Source organism: Sinocyclocheilus rhinocerous, unplaced genomic scaffold (assembly GCF_001515625.1).
Source record: "Sinocyclocheilus rhinocerous isolate Xijiao unplaced genomic scaffold, SAMN03320098_v1.1 scaffold453, whole genome shotgun sequence".
In the NCBI taxonomy this organism is placed as follows: domain Eukaryota; kingdom Metazoa; phylum Chordata; class Actinopteri; order Cypriniformes; family Cyprinidae; genus Sinocyclocheilus; species Sinocyclocheilus rhinocerous.
The window spans coordinates 213,571-237,060 of NW_015655565.1; the positions used below are offsets into that span (position 1 = coordinate 213,571).

The 23,490-nt window shown below is 38.6% G+C and overlaps 1 protein-coding gene across 1 annotated transcript in view; it reads right to left on the minus strand.

Annotated features, from left to right (window-relative positions):
* LOC107718384 (protein furry homolog-like) overlaps positions 1–20,156 on the minus strand; it is an 87,179-nt gene extending 67,023 nt beyond the window's left edge. The window contains 1 exon segment of the mRNA XM_016525432.1: positions 19,424–20,156. Within this exon segment, the coding sequence (XP_016380918.1) occupies positions 19,424–19,631 (208 nt within the window). The 5' untranslated portion in view covers positions 19,632–20,156.
* Between the last annotated feature and the right edge of the window lie 3,334 nt (positions 20,157–23,490).

Here is a 23,490-nt window from a genome sequence, read left to right on the forward strand (position 1 = left end):
CAGGAGGCCTTTGTTCACCCCCCGGAGCCATGTGAGGCACTTTTTATTATGGATGGATGCTCTTTATTTCACTTCTTTTGGACTGATGAACTGCAACACCTGCTGACTGCCATTAAACAGCTTGGAAGATCGTAAGAAAGTCATATACACCTAGGATGCCTTGAGGGTGAGTAATTCATGGGCTAATTTTCATTTTTGGGTGAACTAACCCTTTAATACAATTGTCGCTTTTTGCCTCCTAGTGGCAGAGCAATGAACTTTCAAATTGGTAGTGAAGCAGCCATTATAGTCCATTTATTAACCATAGTAAAATTAATAAATAATGAATGCACTAATATATCCACACAAAATGACCATCAATATGTCTGAAAGAACAACACGGTATGTTTTGTAGGATTAATCACCGTAAATAATTATGTAATAATTACAAAATAATTATTCTGGATGTAATTATTCATAACCACCCAAACTACTCTTCATTGGAAATTAACGACTTCAAGTACAGTATTGACCCTACAGTAGCACTCCTTGTGGAAATGCTGAAAATGCAACATAAGAATTTCCTTTTGCAAAAAAAATGCTGCAGTTTCAACCAAAACTTTCTCTGAATTCTCTGTGGTGGGCTTACACCTGCTTCATGCATGATGGAGTGTAAAGGGGCTGTGTTTGTGTGTTTGAAAGAGGGAGAGATTAATCTGCTATGGTTCTAATAAAGTGTCAACATTATTTCTGCAGTCTCTCAACATGCTCAGATTCCAACGATCTCTCTGATCGAATCTCTCTGCAGACCTACAGACACCACACTTTCAACAGAATTAACCTGCAGTTTTCTCGGTTATGTTGCTCTTATTTGGAAACATAAAGTTATGTCTTTGGCCTGACTTCTAACCAGAGACGGGCAATGGGAATAGTGGAAGAGTCCACTGGTTCAGTTGGATGTCACCAGCTCGTGAAAGTAGGCCTCGCTCCTCATTGTTTAGACAGAGAGGCCCAAGGCTCAGGAATTGGCACCAACACACAAGACTGGAGGGAGCGAAAGCAAAAGAGACTTACTGTTAGGGATGGGTACCGAGAACCGGTATTTTTTTGGACCGGTACATAATTGGGTCGATACCGGAATACCGATAAGCTTCAGGACAAACAATACTGTTATCGATACTTGCGTTGTTTTATCTCCGCATACTTCAATGTTAACGACGAATTAGAAGCTGCTGCTTGTCATTTTCCTTCACTGAATGATGTGGCCGACGTTTGCTCGACGTGCGTGTGATATCCATGCGCATGTGCGGTGTGTGTTTGCATGCAATCAGTCATCGCGGCAAGAGTGAAACATTCGAAAGTGTGGGCTCACATTACAAAACTAGGGGACACCAGTGTCAGATGCAATATATGCAGTAGTGTAATAGTGAACAAAGGAGGCAACATTAGTAATATAATGAAACATTTACTAACAAAATTAGGGCTGAACGATTTTTTTTACCAATATTGCGATTTAATATGCAAATTTTTTTTAAAGCTCTTTATGTTCTGTATTATTCAACAAAGACAAGCTATAAATCATTGTATAGTATGACGCCGTGTAATCGCAGCCTCTGCGATTGAAAAATCGCGATATGAAATAATAAATAATTATATTATCGCAAATGCAATTAATCGTTCAGCCCTAAACAAAATACAACATCTACCTCAAGCAAAGCGCTGTATTAGGCTATGTCTCCCGGCTCCAGCTCCAACTGCAACTCGCGAAACACATTCACATCAAATGTTAATTCAGCAGTAGTTACACTCACGAGACATTGCACTTATTCGCAATCACAAAAGTACATTATTTCCGCGTGCTTTAAAGCCTTGCCGGTTAAACGGTTTATTCGCGTGCTGTTCTAACATGTGCTTATTCAGAGCGCGTACACCCGAAGCGTCCGTACGGGTCGGTCAAACAGCACCTGATTACTTAGTCATCTTAGTTATCATCTGATTGCGCTAATACTGTCAAAAACACACAAGGTTTACTAAGAAAAAAAATATGAAAGTCACTGGGAACTAGCAACTGTTTAGTTTCCCACATTCTTCAAAATAACTTTTTATGTTCAACAGAAGAAAGAAACTCATTCAGGTTTAAAACAACTTGAGAGTGAGTAAATGATGACACAATTTTCATTTTTGGGTGAACTATTCCTTTAATGTTAATAAAATAAAACACAAAGAGAAAAATAACTCTTGACTAAAGAACTTTAATACAGTTGCTAAAGTTAAGCAGTAATAAAATAACTTGAAATTTTCAACAACTTTTCACTTCATATCTTTTTGCACCAAATAGTATCGATAACAGTATCGATAAGTACCGGTATCGATAAGCTGTATCGGTATCGATAAGATGTCAATGATACCCATCCCTACTTACTGTTGCATGCCAACTCCAAGTGACATTTCTCCAACGGTGCTGGACGTTACTAGCTGTTGATGTACTTAACCCAAGTCAACAGTGACTATGAGCTACTACAGTCAAGTGAAATCATCTCTCTAAACATGATAAATCCAAAAAAACAATGGATGTTAAAGCTAACGGAAAGCACAACCATAGCAGTGAGTGTCGAAAGTGCTAAAATGTTGGCATTTTTTCGCTATGAAATGAAGAATTGGTCTTTAACTGCAGCTGGACCTGCGGCACATGACTCCTGCTCACTGACAAAAAGAAATAATCCACAAAGAACTCCATCTACATCCGGAAATGAATCAGCTGCATTTAAAAAAACACAAGCTCACAAAGAGGACAGATTGATCAAGCTGTGTGAGATGCAAAGTGAAGTAAAATAAAATAATCACACTACACCGAGAACTGCATTTTCATAAAAGATGAAAAGTGGAAAAATGAAAAGTCTAACCCTAAGAATAAAGTCAAAGAAAATAGTTCAAATAGTCTACAACTAATGTGAACGTGTGAAACATTACATTTAATTCCAAAAACACACATTCACAGATTCACAATCTCAAATCAAAACTCAAAAAGTCTGTAAGTCTGAAGCACAATCCTAAAAAAACAGGTACAAAAACAAAGTATATTCCTAAGAAATACATTACACGCCTGTGTGTGCATCTATATCACTATGTATGTGTGTATGATTACGATCCTTTTGCTCTTTTTCTCCACTGGGATTGCTAATGTTTCCTTTCATTGATCGGACTCTTCACTGGCTCTACCACCATTATCCTACACACCACTTCCTTTGCTGTCACACCATCATCATGTGAAACCCAAGACCTTCAAAGAGGACATCAGACGAAGGGAGGACAGAGAACAAGGTGGAGAACCTGACGAGGAGTAGGAGACGATAGAGCCACACTGCAGAACACAGAGTCAGCGGTCGTACACACACCTGTACTGCTGAGAAGTGCCTTTAGACCCGAGAGAGAGAGTGTGAATGATGTCTTGAGCATATCAAGTGGTACTGCGCAAGTTTTGAGTTGAAAAGGGTCAAAACATTGTCATTGACACTGAAATGTTTGTTGACCCGTCCTTTAGGTCAAGTGTGTGCTCTGCTCACACAACGCAACTCATAACCAAAGATAATTTCAGCAACATTCACCAACATCGTGTCGCACTAATCTGCATCTATACAGAGGAGAGGGTGTGTATGTGGGCCTGTTGCAGCCAACACTTTTTGGGAACCATCATGCACTATCCTGGACTATATATGCAAAAGCTGTACGTTTCATCTTAATAAAACACATGGTGTATTCATCAGCGTGTGTTACTCACAGTTCCCACTCCAGGACTTGAGCAGAGACTTTATGCTGATCTCAAAGAACACAGAATCCTGCAGACTCAGCATGACGCCACCAGAGGACTGTGGGTAAAAAGAAGGCACTGGTTTCTCCAGCCAGTCCCGCTGGCTCTGTGCTCCAAACGTCTGTTGCACTCACCCACACATCCCGTCTCACCTGCAGGCAGGCAAAGTTTCAGCCTCTGTCCGGGCTTGTGAAGAAGCGCATACTGCTGAAAGCGCACTGACACACACGTGTGCTCGTCCACACACACACACACACACACGCTCAGATCAGCTGCGGAGATCTGAAAGGCCCATAAGGATCCAACAGAGTTGAAGCACCTCAAGCAAGACGAACTGCGACGAGAATAAACAAAAACAAGACTATGTTGTTTCCTCAGACTGCTTGCGGGAATATCATCTGCTCTATCCAGCCCGGAATGCCGCACGGGGGAAACTTTGATCTGGGAATGTGTGAGCGTCTGAGTGAACGAGGGAATGGCGAGTATGGACTCCCAGCAGAACGTAGCAACGGTCCCTCGCTCGCGTAACTCTTCCTGTCCACAATGGGTCCTAGAGCCCAGCAGATAAACGGCCGCTCTCATTCACTCCATATGGTTTAACAGCGCTGACTCTCTCTCTCTCTGTCTCCCTCCCTCTCTCCTTCAAATACATGTCATTACGACTACCGCCTTGCTCTTTCCCACTCTCTACTCTCTTTCTCCATCCTTTTCTTTGGAGGCTTGTGAAAACGCACACTTCTTGTACCAACACTGATGTGTCACCAGCAACTGCAGTAAAATCAGAGAGGGAGGGACAAAGAGAGAGAGAGACTGGAATCTAGAGGAGGTGTGTGAGACAGTGGTGATGTAAGTATCATTGACTCAAACACTATGGCTGAAAAGCATATACAGAAGTATATTTAAGCAAACAAGGCATGTCCAATGTCAATTACAGTCCATCAAACACCCATAATCCATTAAAATATTTGAGTATCTACACAGCTCATTTTTTTAATTAGACAATATTTGACAATGTTGTGGTGCCATGGAAGCCAGCCTGCAACTTAAGGACAGGGGTTCCCAAACATTTTTGTCAGTCAAACCCCTTAGACATAAAAAATAATAATAATAAAAAAAATAACTTTAAGGGGAATATTTCAATAAAACAAAGTCGTATTTGCACATTAAATCTCTTAGTAGGCTAAGTGTTTTATTTTGTTATTATTTAGAAATTACATATTGCTGCTGCTGAGACACAAAGAACAAAGACTCTATTGCTATTTGAATACAGATTAATTAACCGATAGCTTTTAAAATGAATACTGAACAAAAACTAAAATAATGCTTTATTAAAAAAACAGTACTGAACCATACTAGTAGTAGTAATAATAATAAAAATGTTGAAATTAACACACTCTAACAAGGAACAATACTTTCATTACACAGCTTTCATTAATCTTAATGTTACAAATGGACTCTTATTTTAAAGTGTTACCATTTCATTTCAACAGTCATGCTTAAAGATGCACATCTTTAAATATATACACAAAGGCCATAGCATAAAATTATATACATATGGATATTGTATGTATACTCTCACACTTTAACTTCTTCTATTCTTGAACACTTGATGATTATCTAATCAAAATAAAAGCGCAGCGCTGAGTCTAGGACAGGGGTCGGGAACCTTTTTTGACCAAAGAGCCATTTTTTTATTTTTGGTTAATAGAAAATATAAACATCTATTATTTATCATACTTGTGATTCAGTTGGAGCCAGCTGGTCCAAATGAACTGAGTACTGAGCCATCTTTCAAGAGCAAGCGTTTTGTGAATCCCACGTTGAACTCCTCGAGATTAGAGAAGCAGTCGTCAGTAAAATGACGTGTTTGTGGGCGGGGTCAAGTTGTTTGCGGCCGGCCAACGTAGAACATAGGCGCACATTATGTAAATGCGTGTCACGGATAGTGGTCGACCGATATGGGATTTTTAATGGCCGATGCCAATATTGAGAAATCAGTCTGGCCGATATGAGGCCGATATAATACATAATATAATATAATAAATGTAATTACAGTAAATGAGAGACATGCAGAAAATTGGTGAAACTAAATTAACATTTATTATGCATAAATATTTATTAAAACCTAAATTAAAACATTTAAACAATTGAGGTAGCATTTAATGCAGCCTTTCCTTTTCTTTTGCTGAAACGTCTAAAAAAATTAAGTATAAAACCTAAACAATTAAAATGTAAACAACAGAGGTAACACTTAAATGAACAAGGTTTAATGCAGCCTTTCTAACATTCACTATTAATGAACAAATTAATATACATAAATTAATGTCAAAAATAGTATGCGTAATTCCATGTATTTTATGTACAATACATATTGTTTACCGAGCAACAGGTTGTTTTAATTGTAGTATGGGATAGTTGGTTAGGCTAATAATAAAGATTTTTGTCTCTGATCCGTTTCGTTTTGCTTGTCGGTGAAACTAAATTAACATTTATTATGCATAAATATTTATTAAAACCTAAATTAAAACATTTAAACAATTGAGGTAGCATTTAATGCAGCCTTTCCTTTTCTTTTGCTGAAACGTCTAAAAAAATTAAGTATAAAACCTAAACAATTAAAATGTAAACAACAGAGGTAACACTTAAATGAACAAGGTTTAATGCAGCCTTTCTAACATTCACTATTAATGAACAAATTAATATACATAAATTAATGTCAAAAATAGTATGCGTAATTCCATGTATTTTATGTACAATACATATTGTTTACCGAGCAACAGGTTGTTTTAATTGTAGTATGGGATAGTTGGTTAGGCTAATAATAAAGATTTTTGTCTCTGATCCGTTTCGTTTTGCTTGTCTGTTTCATTGTAAAAATAATACAAGCTTGAAGGCGTATAATTACATGCTTGGTTATCAGCATATAGCAGCATTAAATAAGACCGGAACATATGAAAAGGTATACTACACGCGATATTACGGCAATCATGGGCAATTAAATACTGTGGATAATCCTGAATAAACATATAAAGGAATTCAAACGTATTATTATTACTTAACATAGAGTTCTCGTGTCAACCCAGCTTTCATTCTGGAGTGCACCGGCTTTTGAGTCCACCGGAAAACAGAGTCTTGTTTAGAAGTACCCGAGAACAACGCGCATATCTGAGGAAGAGCCATTCGCGGGATTTTTGTTTGCTTGTGAGGTTTCACTTTTGTTTGAATTAGTTTATATCACATCTGTGTCTTCCACTGGAGCTGCCGCTGGACTGTGGATCTGATATATCACGGTACGTTTGAGTAAGACTTTGCTGCACGCCGGAGTGTTATTGTATGTAACACAATGTAGCTTCACGGTAGAAAGTGAATGACGATTGGTCATTTTTACTGTCTGTCAGTTGCTGGCTTCATGTCTGAGTGGCTTGTGTTGAAGAGGACAGATAAATGCATGATATGATGTCATAATCCATTTTAAAAAACATCGGCCGCACGGAAAGACTTACCAGCCGATGCCGATATTTAAAAAAAAAATCCAAATATCGGCCGCGGTGATATATCGGTCCGATGCCGATATTTTAAAAAAAAATCCAAATATCGGCCGCGGTGATATATCGGTCGACCACTAGTCACAGAAGTGGGATTCAAATTATTAATGACTAGGGCTGTGCGATTAATCGAAATCGCTTCATAGCACGATTTTCCGTGCCCCGACCTCCCGCAATATGCTATCCGAACCAATCAGAATGCAGCGCGCCTAAATGGAGCACGAGAACAGAACAGACCGGGCGGGCATACAAACGTAACGCCAGGTTCACACACTCCCGTCTGTGGTGTGTATTTTTTCTGCGCCCATGTTAACGGATCAGAGCGTTCACACTGCACACGATTGCGGTCCGGCAGTGCGCTCACGATTGGTCATTTTTACTGTCTGTCAGTTGCTGGCTTCATGTCTGAGTGGCTTGTGTTAAAGAGGAAGCATAAATGCATGATATGATGTCATAATCCATTTTAAAAAACATCGGCCGCACGGAAAGACTTACCAGCCGATGCCGATATTTAAAAAAAAAATCCAAATATCGGCCGCGGTGATATATCGGTCGACCACTAGTCACAGAAGTGGGATTCAAATTATTAATGACTAGGGCTGTGCGATTAATCGAAATCGCTTCATAGCACGATTTTCCGGCATTATTCGCGGTAAAAATGAACATGGATTGACACGGAAATTTTGTAATTACACCATAAATGCATATAATTAATGTCTACTGTTTCACAGTCAACACATGGCTTTTTGGCTAGATTTAAAACAAGGAAAAGTGCACTTTTAGATAAACAAGGCAATAATAGATGGCACTCGTGGTGGTAGTTAAACAAAGGTATATTTATTGCGTTTAAACGTGAATATGTCTATGAAAGATTGTATTACTGTACTGTGATAAAAGAGAATCACAATGCTGAAAAAGCATTTTCAGAAACAACGTTTGGATTTGAAATCAAAATAATGGATAAATGTTGTGTTTGTGGTAAACAGCCGCGGATCAGGAGCGGACTGCAAACGCGTCCTGTGCGAAAGCAAAATGAGTCCATGCTGCTTCTGCACCGCATACACATACTGTATACGCACTGCAGACAGAGCACGTGTGAACTTGACGCGACAAATCTAGTTCAACATCTGAGGCAACGCCACAAAGAGCTCTATGACCAATGCATGGCAAAAAAAAATCCCTGGACACAGGATTTTTTTTTCTTTTTCTGCCATATGTCTATTCTAGAGACATTTTGTTACACCTTTACTTAGTGATTATTTTGCCTTATGTCTGTTCTAGAGACATGTTACAGCTTTTTGATAAAGCTCTAATTGGTTTTCTTTTGGAAATATATGTTTCAAATTCACACTGAATGCATTTATGACTGTAAAGCATGTCTGTGTGTGTCAAAATCATGATTAAAATCGAATTCGCAAAATTGATCAAAGAAATCGCGATAGTTTTTTTTGTCCATATCGCACAGCCCTACTAATGAGTCGATTCTTTCCTTTGGGAGACAATAACTTTATTTATCGTGCACTTTCGCATTCACATACAGCTACATCACACACTGCATGAAAGGCAATATTCAAATGGCATATTAGGGGCACTTTAAAAACACAAGCACATTAAATTACTAAAACTTTTAAATTTAAATGAAAACATAAAAAATGAAAGTTTATTAAAAATATTAGTGAAGACCTTTATAGAAATGTATACTAATACTAAAATAATAAATACAAAGCATTAAGGGGATATTTCAAACTTAATAATAATAATAATAATAGCATATAATACATCTAATTTTTGCATTTTGAGTCTATTTATTTTTATATTTCAGTCGCAATTTAGTTAAATTCAAGAATGGTAACATGAAGAATCAGGTCATCTATAAGCAGAAACTCTGCAACCAGCATTTCCCAGAGCCACTTATATGACGTGCCATATGGGACAACGGTGAAAAAACAGCATGAAGAGAGACTGAAACTGATCCCACAGGTATGGAAAAAGACATCTTGTGCTTTCGGCACAGTTTCAATCATGATCCAATTATGATACAGCTATATTGAACTGTGTCATCAAATTGTGTAAAGCAGGGCTGTCCAAACTCGGTCCTGGAGGGCCGGTGTCCTGCAGAGTTTAGCTCCAACTTGCCTCAACCCACCTGGCTGGAAGATTCTATCTCCAACTTGCCTCAACACACCTGACTGGAAGATTCTATGCCTAGTAAGAGCTCGATTAGCTGGTTCAGGTGTGTTTAATTAGGGTTGGAGCTAAACTCTGCAGGACACCGGCCCTCCAGGACCGAGTTTGGACAGCCCTGGTTTAAAGGTAATGTAAGGTGGTTGGCGATACCCGGTTCAAAAAAATAACCGTCCTCCATCTCCAAAGCCCTGTCACCTCCGATCACAAAGACATTAGTCCATGACATCATCTGACCAGAGGCTTGAGACTAGATAAAAGAGTGCAGACAAACAGATTCCACTGATACCTCTCACAATCGCTCTTTCTCTCCCTCCCCCCACCTCTCTTTCTCTATATCAGTCTCCTTCAACCTCTCTCCCCATCACTTGACTGTCCCTCCCTGCTGGAGTTATGCAAAGCAAGAAGGCAGCATCGTAAACTAGGGATGCACCGATACCACTTTTTCCAGTACTCGCCCGATACCGATACTTTTATTTTTGGTACTTGCCGATACCGAGTACCGATACCGATATTTTTATTGCATTTGTACATTTTTTAAATATTGGGTACAGAAACCAAAAGAGTATGTATAATGTTAGTTGGTTAACTTCATTTATCAAATAGATACAGTCAAACCAAAATATATTCAGACACCTTCAACATTTCTCACATTATCAAAGTTTATTCGCTATAGTTTAGAAAATGGTAATAAAATATGACAAGAACTCAGAGTTACACTGTGTCAGAACAAATTCAGCTTGATAATGTCACATAACTTTGATAGAAAGGTATGTAATAGATTACAATCAACCAAAAATTAGACAGCTATGACAGTATTTACACAACTATCAATACTTAGTCGGGCAACCCTTAGCCTTAATGACAGCATATAGTCTCCTGGGCATGCTGTCAACCAGGTTCATGCAAACCTGAACTTCAATTTTTATAGATTACAATCAACCAAAAATTATTCAGACAGCTGTTAGTATGACAGTATTTACACAACTATCAATACTTAGTCGGGCAGCCCTTAGCCTCAATGACAGCCCGTAGACTCCTGGGCATGCTGTCATCCAGCTTCATGCAAACCTGAACTTCAATTGTTTTCCCAGACTCGGTCTGAATAATTTTTAAACCCAAATTTGTATAATTTTTCCTGGTAGTCCACTGTATGAAGAATTTTTGGGTATGATTTGTCACAGTTTACTTTATTTTGCTATCCTCACTTACATAAATGAACTATAGTGTCCTGCACCCACTAGTAAAAAAATATAAAAAATTATATTCATTGCAGTGGCTTAGTACTGTAATTACGCGCTTTGCTGTAATAATGCAGGGAGCCACTCGTTATAAATCTCCTAACTGTGATATTTTCAGAAATAGAAGTCGCGTTTTTTAAACAGAAGATTTAACTGCTTTCATTAATTCAACGTGACTGATAAACACACGAGTAAACAAACACTGGGTACAAAAGCCCGTATTGTGGAGACTGCAGCGCAGAGTTTCCACTCCCACAATCACACACAAACATAAACAAATGCACATGCACAGACAAACACATTATAGTTACGCTCATGGATACACTGAACTGAGCCACTCCAATATGCTGGATAAGTAAAAAAGCCTTATAATTAGTAATAGGCATGGGCCAATTACCGGTTTCAAGGTATACCATGATTTGAAAATTTCACGGTTTCAAAACTGCTAATATTTTCCGTTATACCGTTCATGCGGTATGCACTGTTTTTCATGTCTCCTCAAAGACTGAAAGTGTAGGAATCCCTCAGGTTGAGTGCAGTGTAAAGAGTAACACGACCCTCCTCCTGTTGGTGCGAGCATCAAAGAAAAAATAAACAAATTCTACTGTTCCTAATATTCTGTATGTTGCTCAAAAACAAAATATATTGTGTTCAGCGGGAAAAAAAAAATATTAATTTTTTTTACCCAGTCATTTAAAAATAACAAATTTTAGAGCTGTAATGACAATACCGTGATACCGTGAAACCATTATATTTTTGCTTAAGGTTATCATACCGTCAAAATCTCATACCGGCCCATGCCTAATTAGTAAGAAAGCAAAAGACCACAAAGGCTTAATAATTCTGGAAAGGTCAGTTCTCAGTTTTCTGTTTCCACGCAATCTTCTAGAACTTCTATCGGTGGTGCTGAACTGATCGGAATGTTAGTTTTAAACACTTCCTGTGAAAGTGAGCTCACTGTTAATCTCTCATGCACTGATCTGAGAATAGGTGTATGATGACAGAACATGACAATGCAACAAGAATGTTGCATGACATTTAAGTAATAACTCTTTCCAACTAATACTATCTGTTTTTGTCCCTCTACACTAACAAAGCAGTGTATCTCGTCACTTTTGTGTAAGTTAGGTTTGCAAACTGGCTGTTCCCGCATGCACCACACCCAGTAAAATAAGTCAGTCCAGAATCACATGATGGCCAAAGACTGCCATCTCTCTCTCTCAAACACACAATTTAGGGTAAACAGTAGAATCCTGCTCAACACAGCAGGAATGCTGCTCTATTGTCACAACAGGGTGCGACTGTCACCAAGCACTTTAATATACAGCAAAAGCATGCAGAGTCAAATCCAACTCTAGGCTTACAGGACCAGCTTTTGGGCAAGATCATAAACACATCAATTCAAACCAAACTCCAGGTTTACAGTAACTAAGCTAAACCAGATTCTGATCTGGAACAAATTCCATTCAAGCTTTACAGTAAATAAATCAGATTCTATTCCAAATCAAAAGCACACCATTCATACCCCAGATTTACAGTAACTAAAGCAGATTCTGATCCAGATCAGAAAGACAAACTCAAACCCAGGCTTATAGTAACTAAACCAGATTTTGATTCAGATCAGAAACATATAAACTCAAACTCTATCCCAGATTTATAGTGTCTAAAACCGATTCTAATCCAGATCAGATTCTGATACAGATCAAACTCCATTCCAGGTTTTCAGTAACTAAACCATTCTGATTTAGATCAGAAACACCTCAACTCAAAATCTATCCCAGACTTATATCTAAACCAGATATTAATACAAATCAGACTTTGATCCAGATCAAACCCCATCCCAGATTTATAATCACTAAATCAGATTCTGATCAGAAGTACACTCAAACCCCATCTCAGTTTCACGGTAAATTAAATCAGATTCTCATACAAATCAGAAATATACTCAAACCCCATTCCGGTTGTACAATAACCACAACATATTCTGATCCAGATCAAAAACACATCAACTCAAACCCAAGCCTAGACATTATCTAACCCAGATTCTGATCCAGATCAGCACATTCAGCCTCAATCAAATTTAATGCAGAAACTGGATGGGAAGATGAAACAGGCACTCTGTTCAGAGATCAACTGCTGATGTTTCAGAAGAAGACAGATTGTAAGTGCTTTTGGACAATGAGCAGGGCATACGCAGACAGACAGACGGTCTGTGAAGGCCTTTTTAGTCCCATGAGGCCACAGTGAGAGTGCATTTCCTGTTCTGTGCATTATAGCACCCAGGATTGGGAAAAGGAGAGCCAAAAAAGGAATAAGGCAAATAGAGGGCGAATTATGGAGAGGGAAAGAAAAAGAAGAGGGATAGAGAGAAAGAGAGGCTGATCAATACGGACAGTAATTCTATCTGAGGTTGTACTATTTGCTGAAGTTTTTAGCAGACAGAGGTTTCATTGTGTGAACCTGCATCTCCCATGATGCAAAGTCCAGACAACAGCTGTGCAGAGAAGCTATAGCACAAACGTGAACTTACTGCCTTCTAATAAACATCTGAGACATTTCCTTGTTATGGATTTTAACAAGTTTATTTTGTAACAATTCCCTGTAAAAAATCAAACGGTACAATTCCTGTAAGGAACCATCCAAGGTTTGGATGTTTAAATCAAAGTTCATCTTATGTGTAATGCTGCCTATGAATATAAATTGTGTAATTAGATGTTTATGAATTGTATGTTGTCCATTTGAGTAATGTACCAAGACAGCAGACACCAAATTTAATTTTACACAAATGAAAATGAGGCTGTGGTACTGACACACAGTCAATGGTATCAATGGGTTGTATTCTTGATGTAAATTGTTCTCTCTGGTCAAACGATCCTATCAAACCTGTGATCACAGTACTGTAAAACAAGTTATGTTACCAAATGTGATTTGGCCACAAGACTACATTGTTTCCAGTAATGTTGGAAGCCAAGTGTTGATGAATTAGCATGAACCACTTGGTGTTCAGGAGTCTGTACCACACTGAAACATTTCAGCTGAATCACGTATCAGCAGCAGTGCAAGCTAGATACCGCAGGACACTGCACACCTTGCCAGGAACAAGCGCACCTGTCAGCACCAAAGCAACAAACACACACTCTGCAGAGAGAGACATTATTGCAAAGCGGTGAAACCCAGTGCGTTGGAGAGAGAAAGAGAGAGAGAGAGAGAGAAGAGAGGGACAGTGGGCATGCTAGACTAAAATTTCCACTGATCGCACCTCTTGAGTCAGCAGAGACACTCACACACATCAGCACCAGATCTATAACACCCTCTATCCCAAAAACTGACAAAACACAGCTAAATACAATACGCTGAGTCATGAGAGATAAGAAAAGAGCAAACAAAGTAACAAATGAAGAAGTAAAAGAGGAAAAAAGAGAAATGCAAGAATGAGAAACTGAATGAAAGAAAAAAGAATGAACAAATGCAATAACAAGTGAAAGAGTAAAAGAGAAACAAACACAAGTGAGACCAAACAGAATATACTGAAGGAAAGAATGAAAGAATTAAACGATAAGCAATAAACGAACAAACGAAAGCAAGCAAAAGAACAAATGAGTGAAAGGTGGGCAAGCGAAGGGAAAAGTGAACAAACAAATGGAAGCAAAAAGGGAATGAACAGAAACAAAATGACAACCGAATAGAAGAGGACGAATGAATGAAAGCAATCAAAATAGAAAGCGAACAAAAATGTGAAAAAAAAATAAAAATAAAAATAATAAAAAAAAATAAAGTGAAATGTGAAAATGTGAGATGGAAAGAACAAGAAAAAAAACAATGATCAAACAATGATTGAACAAATGAAACCAAGCAAAAGCGAGTTATGGGGGGGGAGTGGTAAAGTGTACAAACAATTGAGAGAAATCGATGAATGGGAACTAAAGTGCAACCAAATTAAAAGAGGGTGAATGAACAAAAGAGAAGGCAAACAAAATGTGATGAAAAAATGGGGGGAAATGAAAAAGTAAAACAAAAAGGAAAGTAAAAGAAAAGTGAACAAACAAATGGAAGCAAAAAGGGAATGAACAGAAACAAAATGACAACCGAATAGAAGAGGACGAATGAATGAAAGCAATCAAAATAGAAAGCGAACAAAAATGTGAAAAAAAATAAAAATAAAAATAATAAAAAAAAATAAAGTGAAATGTGAAAATGTGAGATGGAAAGAACAAGAAAATGATCAAAATGATCAATGATCAAACAATGATTGAACAAATGAAACCAAGCAAAAGCGAGTTATGGGGGGGGAGTGGTAAAGTGTACAAACAATTGAGAGAAATCGATGAATGGGAACTAAAGTGCAACCAAATTAAAAGAGGGTGAATGAACAAAAGAGAAGGCAAACAAAATGTGATGAAAAAATGGGGGGAAATGAAAAAGTAAAACAAAAAGGAAAGTAAAAAATGAAAAAGAATGAGGAAATGAAAGAAAGAAAGCAGCAATGAACTAACAAACAAAAGCAAAGTAATAAAAGGGAGAGAAAGAGCAAATAAGCAAAAGGGAGTGCAAGAGTGAAAAAAGAAATGAAGGAGATAAATACAATTCATTGCTGATGAACTGTATTTTATTTTTTGTCAGCTTTGTCAACCACAGTCAGTGTTCAACTTTATGAACCGTTTGCATGTGTGGCCTGTTCTTAACTTGCATTTCTGCTCATCCAGTCTTGATTATGAATCACATGCTGCCTGAAAGAAAACCCCACATGCACAAGCACTCATTTTTCCAAGATAAACTTCCATTGCAGTTTAATGAAGTGAAGTCTGATCACATGACTGCAATAACAGAGAGAGACAGAGGGTGTGGCTGGAGCGCAACTGTGTCTGTTTGACTCTGTGATCACTGATTCCAGATCAGTGGCCCTGGAAAGCCCTTGAGGGGACCAATATTAGACACATAACATACTGCAGAGTCGCCATATCCTTCCTCCTCCTGCATACAGCTCATGTGCACGCAGCAACATCCAGAGCAGAAACACAATAAACAGAAGCACCATCAAAACACCACTAATATCAGCAACAGCAGCAGAAGAGAACATCAGTTATGTAAAGCACTGAAGAAGGCAGGTCTATGTGATTGTGTCTGTAAAGCTGCCTTCCAGCTGAAGAAACCGGTTGAGCTGGGAACAGGCACTACCCAACCAAATAGAAAAATGTTCCTGCCAACGCTGACTCATTCAATATCCATTCAGAAACAAATCAAAGCAATTAATGAGAATATGCATCCAAAGCTTCAAGGTTCAACTACAGGCTAAAATCAAAGAGGTGGTTGATTATTTGTAAATCTAGTTACTGCAAAGGAAAATTGTCCAATAATTAAAACAATAAGATAAATTTGAGAGACTTTTGAAAGGTTTACCCTGTCTAAAAAAGTGACGGTACATGATAGCTGTTTATTATTATCGAGACTTTGCACTGTGCAGAGAACTTGCAAGCATTCTCAATTATCAAAACAGCTCATCCTGATAACGACTGATTAAATGCTGTTGTCATCATTAAACTGCAAATACTTGTGCGTGTGTGTGTGCACATGCCTGTCAGTTGATGCAGCGCCACAGAAAGAGTGCATCATAATTAAAACAATAAACACTGTTAAACATCAAATTTAAGCTTTTTAAAAAAACAAAATGAAACTTTAAATTTTATATGCAACTCAATTATATATTTTAACTTACTGAAAAATAACCAGTCAACTCTTGGTAACTACTTATTTTAACTGTTGTTGTGAATTCTTTAAAAATTTCAAATCACTTTATATTTGTAAGTTTTACATTTTAAACCACTTTTGCCGACAAGGTATATCATATTATACACTTTTAGGGTCATTGTTTTTTTTTTTAAAGAAATTAATATTTTATTTATCAAGGATGCATTAAATAGATCGAAAGTGACAGTAAAACATTTATAATGTTACAAAATATTTATATTTCAAATAAATGCTGGTCTTTTGAACTTTCTAATCTTCAGTTTCCACAAAAACATCAAGCAGCACAACTGGCTGATGAGAATTAATTTACATTTGAAAATATATCAAAAACAGAAAACAGTTGTAATAATATTTAACATTTTTACTGCATTTTGATCAATTCAACAGATTAAGTGATACTGAGTTGCAGTACCTTAAAAATATAGTTACTTGAATAAGAGTGACTGGTATGGAGCATTTAAACACACTTGGGAACATGAGCGTGTCCTGGCAGGTACATTTAAAACCCAAATCCTCACCTGAACACTCAAGACTCATCAATTTGGGAAGAGCGAGGTGTGGTTTGGTTGCAATGTAAACACCTACAAACACACACACAACACACACACACACACACAGACTACTACCCATGTAATAATTTTATCAGCACATACTGAGAGAAACTCAGGCTTCAACCTTCAAAGGATACAGAAAAAAAAACTCTCTTGGTCCAGTTTGAACTGGTGTTTTCCATCATATTTGAATGTGTGGAGGTCAATTTGCATTTTGAATGCAGAGTCACATGCAGTGATGCAACATCACACTCCCCACACTGTTTTCCTGTAACCAAGGAGCTGACATACCAAGAAGAGTGGTCGTAGTTGGATCAGCCATGAATGACACACAAAGATCCTCATTTATCCCCACATGACCCTGTCGGGGAGATGCGCTGCTGAAGCTTCAATACATTTATGGTCACAAATGCATTCATGTGCTTCCAGCAGCCAAGTTATGAGCGTGTCAACAAACACTGTATTCCCTGATTAAATGCAGAGCCGTAGGACCACTTAACAATCAGTCTCTCTTCACAAAACAAAGACTTCCTTAACTTTCACACAGGCACCCGGGGTGAACCTTTTCTTCCTTTTTCTTTTTTTGTATTTAGTACATCGGCCTACATAATACTGAAGTCCAAATGAAACAACATTCGCAAATTCACTTCATAATCTGACAGATTTCCAAATCAAACTGGATATGTGATGGGAAAAATTAGGGTGTGACTTTATCCATCGGGAATTGACTAGATAAATGGATCATTTAAAGCGGTCTATGTGTGATGCATGGTGGTTAGTGGGAAGCATTTAATGAAAGATTAATCCTTATTGCTTTGAAATAATATGCACCAATAAATCATTCATAACAAAATAGGGCACTTTAAGAGTACATTATGATCAGAAGAGCATTGTATTTCTCCAGTTAGCAATGCCTTGACATTATCCCTAGTCTACATACACTACTGTTCAAAAGTTTAGGGTCAGTCCAATTGTTTTATGTTTTTGAAAGAAGTCTCTTATGCTCACCAAAGCTGCATTTATTTGATCAAACACACAGTAAAAACAGTAATATTGTGCAGGACTCTACAGTGCGACCGAAAACTACTGCGTGCGACTAAGAAAAAATTTTTAGGAGCACCAGAGCGACTGACCCGATCATCATTATACTTGTGCTTGCGCTCAGGGGAGCTTCAACGGTTTTCTACGTGTTTATGCAGCGTTGAGTAATGTATCACAGACATATCTCACGAATCCTTTCATAAGCAAAGTGTAGACAGGGTGTAAATAAGAGATTCATTGCGCAGTGTAGAGAGCTTCGTTGATTATAAATGTGAGATTGCGATGAACTAAGATGAGTGACATCTTTTAATGATTTTTAAGGGAGTTTGTAAATGTGACTGATACTGATTTAATACAATACAATTCAATAAACAAGAAGTTAATATTAAGTGACTTACACTGTCTGACTATAACACTATTGTCTGATTTTGCTCTATTTCGTAGTCGAAAATAGTTTAAAACAAAGACACAGCGGAGCCGCTGCGCATCTCCATTCAAACACAGCGGTGTTTCGTTTATGAATGAACTGCGTGTTTAAACGAATCTAGTGAGTCAGTGATTCATGATTACCCATTCATAAAGACAGTCACTTGATTCATTCCTGAATGAATCAGCCGTTCGAATGAATCAATTGAATGAATGATTCAGTGATAAAAATCAGTGACTTACCGCCACCTGCTGGCAGTTTTAGTTTCATTTTTAAAGTATTGTTTCAGTTATTTAAATTTTTTAAGTTAGGAGCGCAAGTGCGGTAGCATAAATGTTAAAACCTCTCAGATATGGTGTCTTCATGAATAACACATTATTTTGAGTCTTGCTGTCATAGCTCATGGTTGGAAATAGTGATGCTAACAATAACTCACTTTGACAAATACATCATTGTAGTCATGTTTCAAAACAATACCAACCTGGTTCAGTGCCAATAAAGTCAAAGTGATGATATTATTTCACTCATGATAATACTGCTCCCTGAATGGCCTGAGATGGCCAGAAAGATTGGGAGACAAAGTTTGGTATGTAACATGTACTGTAATGTGCTTTCTGCATTTGCATTGCATAAAATACTTTAAAGTTCCTGGTTTTATAATTACTCTCAATATTCGAATAATTCTCACAGATGACCAACTTAAGACTTTGCACACAGTTCGGTTACACAAAGTATTTGCTTGTTCCCTCGTCTGCGATTTATCTTATATATCACAGCTGAACTATAAACAAAAATGGTGCAAACACGACAACTTGGCACACACACCTCCTAATCAAACATTCCTCTCGGCGACAGTTAAATTAATGTTTGAATACCCATTCCTTCCTCTTTCCTGACGGTACCTTTGGCACGATGTCGTTGAAGACGGACAGCCGGCCGGCTAGTCAGACTGGATCCATCTTGCTCCTCTTCATTGGCCTGTGAAACCAGCCTCTTCATCCTCAGCAAGCGAGGGCCAGTCTCCCGTGGCCACACTCCCACCGCGTCCGTTGCCGGCAGCCCGCCGTCCCCAGAGATGACCGTGGGAACGAGACTCTTGAAGAATTCCATGTTTGCACTGCAACACTTTCACTCCAAGCGCCTGTGCGGGCGCACGGTAACGGCCCTGCCACCCACCATCACCTCTTGAGGAATCAGGCCGCTTGGGACCGGACAGACGACCACAGAACGGCTCCTCCACCCAAGCAAAACCACAGCTTGTCAAACTTGGACTTCACCACAGGTTCCTCTTTGTCGTGTCAGTTAAAACTAGAAGTCTCTATATACACAAGCACCCAGACAAAGTGGATATGATCTCTTATCGTAGTGCAGAAGCTGATGGTGGTAAATCCAAGACGACAAACGCTGGAATTAGGTAAAAGCGAGCACTTGTAAATCCAGTCACTGCGTTCTTCCACCTGCCTGATATTCCACATGCCACAGGCCAGCTGTGAGCACTTTGCAAAACGTAACCTAAAGTTCACTTGAGCTTTCACACAGCGAGAGGCCAACCTTACTACCTGTCTGTTCATGCAGGATAGACTGAACACTTTGATGTGATGATTTGACAACAGTAGGCGGAGCCTTTCAGCTTGAGTGCGTTATCTGGGTGGAGCAAGGACGTGTCCAACGGGTGATAATATACGCCTGGGAGAGCAACCAATCAAAACACAGCTGCTACCAACCACACCCAGAGGTTTCTCCTTTCTAAAGGAAGGGAGGGAGGGAGGAAGACTCATCTGTCTGTGATGGCTAGAGAGTGCATAACAAAAAGTGAGAAGGCGTGGCGTCTACAGCGTGCTGCTGTGTTCTGATAAGTTTTATCAGGTTTAAAACTAGAGCTGCTCTTCACATTCCCCTCTTAAACACACATACACAATTCTATCTATAACTTCCCTTACATATTTCCCGTCCACTGAGGGAAAAACTGAATAAAAAATAGCTCAAAAGGCATGCTGTCAAACAGTCAAAGTGTCTCACACCCACACACACACTGATGATTTCACTTCCAGTTTACAGCAGGGCAGTGGGTGAACAAGTTTATGGGGCATGTTTGATCTGCTTAAAGGGGTCATATGGTGAGATTTCAAGTTTTCCTTTCTCTTTAGAGTGTTACAAGCTGTTTGTGCATAGATAAGATCCCTAAAGTTGCAAAGACTAAAGTCTCAAACCCAAAGAGATATTCTTTATAAAAGTTAGGACTCGTCCACGTCTCCTAAAACACCTTGTTTAAACACGGTCCCATGTCTACGTCACTGTGTGGGAAGACTTGCATAACACTGCCCAAATGTTCATGCAAAGAAAGAAGGCGTAACTTTGATTCTCGCTGTAGTATTGTTGCCGCCGCCGCCATGTCATGGAGATGCTGTATGTTTCGTTGTGAAAGCGAAACTACTTTGTTTGGCCTTCCAAAAGAGGACACAACTAGAAATTAGGGATGTGCGCGACGACTAATTTGACTGTCGTTTAAACGTAAGTTTTGTATCCGACTAGTCGACTAGTCTAAAAGCAAGAAACCCCCAAAAGATGGTAAGAAAAAAAAACCTCTGTGCGTGCGTGTAGCATAGCCTATATAATAGCCTATATTTGAAATACTTAATCTATGAATCACACTGTCAAATCCCTCAATGAATTCCACTTGCCGCACACTTGCCTCGCGTTATCATCATTTCATTTTAGGCAGTCGTTAAAAATAAAAAAAGAAGAGTATACACTAACGTCGGCCAAAGCATAGCTTATTTATTCAAATCAGATTTACAACACTGTTCCAGAACAGTTCAAACCAAATATGCAGCGCATGTTATGGAGGACTGTTTCCTGGGAGAGTAGCCTACAATGCGGATGTGCACAAAGGCTATTTCTATAAAGTGGGGCAATTCCAACTTTGCAAGGCGCTTCTGACTCAGCCTGATACAGCCTGTAAGTATGTTTTCATATTTAAAGAATTTGCCACTGACGATTCAAACGTGAAGAGTGTAGAGTAGTGCTTGTTGTTTGTCCTTTCTCAGATCACAAATGCAGACATGGTTTTATGTTTACGCGGCGTGATATGCAACGCAATGTGTAAAAAGACTGTATAAGTCATTATAATCAGTAATTATGTCCCCACTGGATGCAACAAATGCCTCGTTTGTAATGGGTTTTATTGGTTTTGTCTCATCGCTCCGGGACACGGCATCACAGTATGGTAAGGGGCGTAACATTTCCATCACATGCTTGAGGCATTCGGCCAATCACAACGCACTGGATAGCTGGCCAATCAGCGCACACCTCGCTTTTCAGACTGATGAGCTTTGTAAAAATCGACGCGTTTCAGAAAGGCGGGGCATAGAGGAGCAACGATAATGTACAGTATGTGGAAAATAATGCGTTTTTTTAACCTTAAAATAAACACATTGCATTACACTAAATAATGTTTTAACTGCACACGTATACATGTGCACCAAACTTTACTCTGGTAAAAACACAAACACACTCACCTAAAGACTATCTGGACAAATAAAAAGCATATTGGCAAATTTATACAGTGATACAAGAAAAATATTTGAGTTTTCTAGTTGGCTGTATAAACATAAGGTGTCCTGAGGTAAATCAATGGAAATATTTGCATTGGGAAGCAGTTTTCATAAGGCAGGCCTTTCTGCTGACTCACTGTAACTTATTCAAATGAGCAGGCTGCTTTTGCTGACAATGGACATCGCAATAATGACATTAACTTAATATGGAAAATAGTTTGAATAACATTTAAAATTACAACCTTTTAAAAATTGACCTATCAGAAGATAATACCGTTATATTCACACACACATACATATATATACACATTTAATATATTTTAGCAACGCCACACTTTTGAACAGTAGAGTATATGTATTTTGTAATTAGTTCAAACTGTAGAAGTTTTTTTAAAGGGGTCATATGATGTGATTTGGTGTAATGAAATGCGTTTATGCGGTTTAAGGTTAAAAAAACACATTATTTTCCACATACTGTACATTATTGTTAATCCTCTATGCCCCGCCTTTCTGAAACGCGCTAATCGTTCTGAAAAGCGAGGTGTGCTCTGATTGGCCAGCTATCCAGTGCATTGTGATTGGCCGAATACCTCAAGCGTGACGGAAATGCTACCATATTGTGATGCACTGTCCGGCCGGAGTGACGAGACAAAAACATTAAAACCCATTATAAACGAGGCATTTGTTGCATCCAGTGGGGACATAATTACGGATTATAATGACTTAGGGGCCATTCACATGTCGCGCCTAAAAATGCGTGGAAAACGCTAGGCGCGCCGCTTTCTGCTTTTTCCCCAAAGCGTTCGGGCGCTTGCGCTCCGGAGGCGTTGTAATCGCATCATATGACCCCTTTAAAAGCTCTTCTGAAGAGTCAGTATTATGGGTGAAGGACAAGTCAAAATACAAAACTTCCACAGCACCACCAGGAGGGCATACAGGAACTCCAGAAGAAGGAAATGACCTCAACACCATGCAGAAAGTTTTCGGTTCCTACTGTGGCCTGATATAACCTTATTCGTTCACAAGACTCATATCTCACATAGAGTGACAGAACAGAAAAGTGTGTGCAAATGATTCACAGGAAATGATCACACCCTTAAGCTCCGTGTGAACATGTCAGGCAAGCCGTGTAATGTTTCAGTTCTTTAATGAGTGAGCAGACAAAACATATGCATATAGATTGCTATTAGTGGCCCAAAATAATCTATTAGTGTCTTTTTATGATAGTGTTACCCATTTCTGGTAAAAAAAAAAAAAAGGCCCTTTGATATCTAGTGACCAACAAATTAATAGTGTTACATAAGCTTTAAGTAGCATGAGAACAAGAAGAATAAGTTCAGACTAAGCCAACTCTCTCTGTGTGTGTGTGTGTGTGTGTGTGTGTGTGTGTGTGTGTGTGTGTGTCCATCGCTCAA